This window comes from Hydra vulgaris, chromosome 14, assembly GCF_038396675.1.
Source record: "Hydra vulgaris chromosome 14, alternate assembly HydraT2T_AEP".
Lineage (NCBI taxonomy): Eukaryota > Metazoa > Cnidaria > Hydrozoa > Anthoathecata > Hydridae > Hydra > Hydra vulgaris.
The window spans coordinates 5,033,008-5,040,496 of record NC_088933.1 but is presented as its reverse complement, the minus strand read 5'-3'; the positions used below and the strand labels follow the sequence as shown (position 1 = coordinate 5,040,496).

At 29.6% G+C, this 7,489-nt stretch overlaps 1 protein-coding gene across 1 annotated transcript; it reads right to left on the bottom strand.

Annotated features, from left to right (window-relative positions):
- Nucleotides 1-291: 291 nt before the first annotated feature.
- LOC136090840 (uncharacterized) lies at nt 292-1,071 on the bottom strand. Its single transcript, XM_065817817.1, has one exon. It carries the CDS (start codon nt 1,069-1,071, stop codon nt 292-294), a length of 780 nt encoding a protein of 259 aa, XP_065673889.1.
- Nucleotides 1,072-7,489: the final 6,418 nt, after the last annotated feature.

Here is a 7,489-nt window from a genome sequence, read left to right as displayed (position 1 = left end):
TTCTTATGTTAAAGTGTAATATAGAAAATGAGTTTAAATCTTTTTTGATTTTAAATTCATAAGGATCAAAATATGGTGTTTTAATTAAACTCATTTGAGTTTCTAAAAAAATATTTAAGTTGTCATCAGAAAGATTGTTCAAAAGATTATCTTCAAAAGGATCATAATTTAATTTTTCAAAATCTAATTGGTCAAACACATTATTTGCCATTTTTGATAAAAAAAAGAAAAAAGTAAAAAATTTAAATAAGCAAAAAAAAGGTAAATAAATACTCATAAGAAAATAGTATATTAAGGACATAAAATACTTTCCTTTTCTTTCCAATCACGTACGATTAATTTATCGTACGATATGTATGCAAATTTCCCCGACTCTCTCTCCAATTTCATTTTTTCACGCAGATCTTTTCGAATAAGGTTTGTTTCCGCGCAGAAGTCCTCGTTAATATATAAATTTTTTCCTTTTAAACTTGAAGATTTTTTGAGGATTGCGATTTTATCCTTGAAGTCCAATAATTTGAGAACTATAGTCCTCGGGTTTTTAGTGACCGTGTTACCAGTGCGATGCGCTCGCTCAATTTTTATATTTACCAAGCCAAGTTGCTCTTCAAACAAATTTAGAACCTTTGCCTCACTCACTTCCCAGGTTTCGTTTTCAGCTTCCTCTATTCCGTCTATCCTTAGATTATTTCTTCTTGCTCGGTCCTCTATTTCTCTTAATTTATTTTTTACATATACAAATTCACTCTTACCTTTTATTTTGTCGTTTGTTTCTTTTTTTTTATCCACGACTGTAATGGCGGTCTTTATTTTGTTTTCAAAAATTTCTTCATGGAAGTTTAAGCTAAATTTCAACTCTTCAACATCATTTGATAATAATTTCAAAATACTTGTATTGTCATTATATAGCTTTTCAACTTTATCTAAACGTTCGTTTGTTATTTTTATATTTGCGTTAATTATATTTACGAAATTTACTTCTTGTCTTTTAAGCATCGCTTCCGTTTTTTTCTCAAATTCGTCCAACATATTCTTGACCATCTTTTTTATTTCCACGAGAGAAACTGTCATATTGATTAATTGTTTAATGTATATATGACATGTTTAATGTATATATGTTTAATGTATATATGTACATTAAACACTATTAATAAATGAAGTTAAAAAAATAAAATTTTCTTTAAATTCATTACTAATATTACTTTTCTAAATAATAAAAATAATATTTTAGATTAAAAATAAAATCATCTAACTGTAAACAAAATGGTAGTAATATAGTCAAGTATATAAACTTGTTGCCCCGGTATAAAAGTTATTTTACAAAATTAAAACTATTCAAAAAGTTCAATTCAAGATATTTTTTTAAAACCAGATTCTAATAGCGGATTAAAAATACTGTCTGAAAAATTTAACTTTTTATAAATTAAGCAAATTAGCAATAGTTCAAGATAAATCTTTTGTCGTTGTATCGCTTAAAAAAATACGCCAATTTTACTTTTGGCAAACTCACTGATGCATTTTGGTACTTCTAATGCATTACGGTATTTTAAATTAATTTTTTTTTTTACAATAAAAATTTTGCAAAAAAATATTTTTTTAACTAAGATATAAAGGCTTCAGGCATAACTGTTCCGTTATGCCTACAAAGAAAAAAATATTAAAAATTTTTAATATAATTTAACAGAAAATTAATAATTTATAATCTGATGTATGTATGTATTTCACCATAAAAAGCTTTTTTACAAAATTAGACTTTTACAAAATGTATATACACGGCTGGGGCAAGAAGAAGACAAATTCAGTCTTTTCAAAACAAGAATATAAATAACAAAAAAAGTATTACCGTTATCGCAATGTAATATATGCATAAAATACATATATAAATGCAAATATAAAAAATGCTTTATATATATATAACTTTATCTTTTTTTCAAACTTTTGTTTATTAAGATTTCGAATTTAAAAATAAATAAAAATGAGATAAAACATGAACATCAAAGAAAGGTAAAGATTCAGATTAAAATCAAAAATAAATAAGATCAAAAATAAAGTAAACGATAAGTAAATAAAACGAGTGATAACTCCTATTTAAAAGTTTCAGAAGAAGTCTAGCTCGTTGTTAATTATCAAAAGTTTATTTTTTATTTTATTTTTAAATTGATCAAGGTAAGGAATTTTTTTTCAACTCATTATCCAATAGCGTGTTCCATAATTTAGGCCCTCTGATTGCAATCGGGAGCTTAGGAGCAGAATAATATGCTTTTAGTTGAATATAGTTGTTATTTGAAAATCTTGTTAGGTATAAATGATTTATTTTTTCAAAAAATTTGTTAAATAAAATGGGTGCCATTTTATTATTTACAATGAACATGAATATAAGAATATGATATAAATTAAGTTGAAATCCGTTGAGTATTTTGAATTTATTAAAAAGGAATTTAGTGTGCGAGAAGCGATCCACATTTACAATAATTCTTACAGCGTGTTTTTGTTTAATTAAAAGCTTTTTCTTTTTAGATACATTAGTGCTGCACCAAGCAACGTTAGCGTAATTTAGATAGCAGTGAATAAAAGAAAGATGAATAAATTTCAAACAAATTTGTTTTAACAACTTTTAGGCTTTATATAAGAGGTCTATATTTTTTGAGATTTTATTATGGATTATATGTATGTGCTCTTTCCACGTTACGTTTTCACGGGCCTAAAATTGATTCTTGGGGGACTCTGTGGTTAATTATCATTGAATCTATATTTTTGTCATCATATAACATGCATTGATTTCTATTCTTCAAATAACTCTTAAACCAATCGAAGTTAGAATTTATGATACCATAATTTTTAAGTTTGTATAAAAGAATATTATGATCTACGGTTTCAAACGTTTTGCTTAGGAGCCATTATCTGAGAAATCTAGGCAAAGTCTGGAAGTGATGTCTTCAAACTGTCCTCATTTTCAGATATTTAGTAATAGACAATGAAAGTAGGCCACTGGTAAATTATTTTTTGGAAATTCCTATTTATTTCGGAGATATTGGGTTCCATAAACTAGCTCATTTTGAGAAAATTTTGCGCTTGGAGTGCAATTGCTACGTTGAGGAGCAGTTTTAGTAGCATGAATATGACAGAAACATTTATTTTAATTTTTTTGCCAATCTGGGTAGATTTTTACAGTAAAAGTAAAAATTCGACATGTTTACATTTTTGGTTGTCTAGAAATCACGGTCCAAAACCACAAAATTTGAAGTTTTACCCTAACTTTGAGCTCTTATATCTCTTAAGGCTAATACTTGCACGTAGTTTTCTTAGGTGTTTTTGAAAGACACTAAGACATGCATTGATTTTATGTAAGAAACATTATGTGAAAACAAGGACCTGGGAAGGAGTAACCTGCCGAAAATCACTTTTTGCGTTTAACGCGCTTTGATAGGTTACCCATAAAAACCGTGGCCTTAGGTCTGCCATAAACAGTATAAATTATTTAGTTTCCTTAAACATGCATCTTCCAATATCTGAAAAAAAATCCGTGTGCTCAGGTAGCAAAAAGCCTACAGAAGTTCTAGAAGTAGTCTTATTTTGCCATTTTTTTAACTGAAAATACCCTAGCAACGGTATAGATATGCTTAGTAACGGCTACTTTATAGCCTTTAATAATTAGAAATGTATCTAAAAATTTTAATATAATACTTTTTTTATAGAGGAACTGTACAAGAGTACTTGATAAAAACTAGTTTTTTAACTTTATCAATGAAAGAACTTCAAGATCAACGTTTTCTCCGTTTAAAATTGATGGGAAATACAGTTTTCTAAGAATTACAAAAAAATATAAGAAGTTTATAAATGGCCAATCTGAATTTCTACGTTGTAGAAATTCAGATTGGCCATTTAGGTGATTATTCACTCTCATAAGACGATATTCGTCTTATGAGAGTGAATAATCACCTCTTTGATTAGTTGGTGTTGGGGCATCAATCTTACAAACAACATCAAGAGACGAATATTGGAGAATATTTTCTTTGGTTGGCCACTTAAAGCAGTTCTCTCCGGGTGCAGCATAATATTCTATACAAGTAACATAAATATCATTACCATTGACCTAATGATTGAGGTAAAGATAAAGTAACGTCTAATCAGAGCTGCTTCCTAAATATTCCATGAAATTAGTTAATATGGTTAATAAACCAATACTATTGTAATATCTCAATACACAAAAATACAATACTATAGTAATATAACTTTTTAAATTTTGAATTATTGCAGGATACCATTGCATGAAGTATGGAACAACAATCCAATCACCGATTTGAAAATCAGCTGCTAACTCTTTTTCAATCAACCGAATATCGTTGTTTAAATCATCTTCTTCGTTTTCAGATGCATTTTTCAAATCAACAGTTTCATCAGTTACATCATCAGTTAAGTTAAACTCTTCACAAAAAGTGGTTACCTACCTTCCTGTTTTTTTTTTTGTTTACTCTATCTAAAAAATCACACTTGAAGAATAAGAGAAATCATTTAATATTTATCTTAAGTCCAAAGAAAAGAGAAAGTCACACTTTTTATCATACATACTTGGGGTATTTGTAAATATTCAAGTTAACTTACTTGCCTACAGAATAATGATGGAACTTGTTGAGTTGTTATATATTCACTTGGCTTTAACAGTGTCTTCAGCTGCTGGTGAGCTTGCTCTGGATTTATTTTCTTCCCACGCTCTTCTCCAGTTGTAAACATCTGCATTAGCAATTTTTTTTGTTTTGAAGAATATCCAAATACTTTTCTTTTTGGTAATGCCCATCCAGTGATGTTTGTAAAGTTTTCAATCACTTGTTTAATGATAGAATGGGGTAATAGCAGGTGATCAGAAGAATTAAGACTCGAATTTAGGTTCATTTTGTTGACATAGGAAAGTCTTGCTCTGTCTACCATAGATTTTTCCACAGATCGAGAAGTGTGGTTTTTTGAAAGCATGTGTTCTGCTAATAATTTAGTATCATAAAATGATTCAGCACAACCAATTTGTGTATAAAACTTAAGAGCGTTTAGACTTCTATCAACACGTTTTTTTTTTGGAAACTGATTATGCTGTATAACTTTGCAAGTTGAATTATAGGGCTTAAAAATTTGAACTGAAGAATGAAATGTCACATTAGTATAGTTCTATTTTTTACCTTTACCAATTCGGAAGTATTTCCTTATTATCATGTGATTAGAGAAAAACTGAAAAGAATGATAACTGTTTATGTTGGGAATCAGATTTGTTCCTGATGAAGTAGAAGCTTTGGAGTCTATTGTAATTACAGCTACATCAGCATTTTGAATTCCATTACCATTATGAAGAGCCTCATAAATATCTTGTGCATTCAATAAATTGTTTCCAGCATCAATAAAACTCCTTATGACACATTTTGCTCCTGCTGACTCTCGGTCACATTAATCTTTTCCACGTGATAGCCCATTGTAATCATACCTTTTAAGAAAGAATTGCTTTGCTTTGCAAACTTTGTAAAGGGCTTCTAAGTAGAAGTTGCCATGATAAGATGATGCGTTATCTGACTTAGCATAAAGGTTTTTTAAACAAGAAATATCATTTCTAACTTTGGCCATAATAACATCAGCTAGACAGAGTACATCAACAAGGCTTTACTGACATCTATAGACATCAGTGAAATAGACTTTTTTTTTCATTTGATCATTTTCATAGAAGAAGAAGACATCAACAAGTAGAGTCATTCCTTTTATTCCAAAATAATCCTTTTGGCTTTCACGGAATTTAGCTGGCAAAATTTTCTGACAAAAATCTTTCAGCCAAAAACCAGTTTCCTCATCAAGTTGCTAAAAAGCCATTTTTTGGCCATTTTTTGCTATACATCACGGATTTGATGCTTCATATAGGCTTCAAGATCTTCTGTAGCCACATTTAAATCATATAAAAAACCCTTCATCTTTACTTTCTATAACTAACTCACGAACCTGTTTGATTGCTAAAATGAGGTTAGCACAGTCAATACATTGTTCATCTTTAGCAGCTATTGTGGGTTGGTTCAAGTTTGGATCTATATCTGAAAGGGCAAAAGAAGTAGAGTGACTATGCAAAGTGGAATTTTCACTACATTTGGAAGGATAATTACTCTTCAGATACCTTTTACCCTTTTCAAGGAATTTAGTAATACTTTTATACTTCCAATTTTCAGAAACAGCAATCAAAGTTTGAAACCCATCCATGCCAGCTGCCATGACATCATCAAGACCAGCCAAAGCTTTTCTTTGAGAAGGTTTTATCCACGAAGAAATCTCCATAAAGAATTATCTGACATAGGGAGATAACTAGTTTCTTGTCAAATTTCTTTATAAAAAGTGATTGTATGGCTAAACTTCATCATTAAAATGGCATTAGCCACTTTTTGATCTAATTTTTGGTGCTTTTTTTACCAAATTGAAATTCATGTCTTGAGTATTGACAACTGTTTGGAGGCTTCCAGCCAATACCCAGAAAAAAAATAATGGTACGCACATAATGAGTCATAGCATGAAAGATAACTTTGTAATCGGCTTTAAATCAGGGTTTTTTCATTCTACTGGTTTGTCGGTGGTAGCTATAAAACATTAATGTTAGATTTTTCACTTATGGAGTAGGAAACCCTGTTTCTTTTAATAAAAAAGCAAATAATGTTATTATATTATTCATACCTTTAAAGCTTGTAAATGATTACTTATGTCAGCAGTCAATTCATTGACTTAAAAGATTCTATCTTTGTTCCAACGCTTAAAAGGACCACAAGAACTCTTCAATTTATTAAAATATATGCATTTCTCATAAGGACTGACTTTATTTTCGCTCTCTGACATATTTGCTTATTGATAATTATTTATTGACTAAAATTAAACAAATGCAGTTTTTACTAAAAAATTTCAATTCTTCTACTGAAAACTGCTCAAAGAAATTTATGTTATGTAACTTAAGTAAAGCATGGCATGTACTAAGTAGTCATTAACACAAATATCACATCAGGTAGATTACATTATCCTAATAATACGTCTATTTGCACAAATCTTAATCTTACTTCTATAAAGAAAGATAAACATTATTCGTGGTACTTACATACTTGCTTGCCATTCTCTATATATTAATATAAAATATTTTCACACAATATAAACGTAACGCAATGCAATGTCGATTTAAAAATTTTTATTTAGTTTTTTTTAAAAAGTTTTTTTTTTAGTTTCCAGCTTTCAAATTAATTCCCATGCAAATCCCACATGAAACCCACGTGGGATTTCCCATGTGTGTAAATACCACATGGTTCCCACATGTACCCATGTGGAAATACCCACATGGGTTTAAGGTGACAAATTTCCATACGGATACCACATGGGAAAATCCGTCCCACGTAAATCCCATCAATCCCACACGGAACCCACGCGGAACCCATGTGGGACGCGGTTTTATTTTTCACTGGGGCAATTGCTACGTTGAGGAGCAGTTTTAGCA

What these genes read in the sequence shown, in the direction of transcription:
- LOC136090840 (XM_065817817.1), bottom strand. Translation starts at nt 1,071, where the DNA reads ATGACAGTTTCTCTCGTGGAAATAAAAAAGATGGTCAAGAATATGTTG.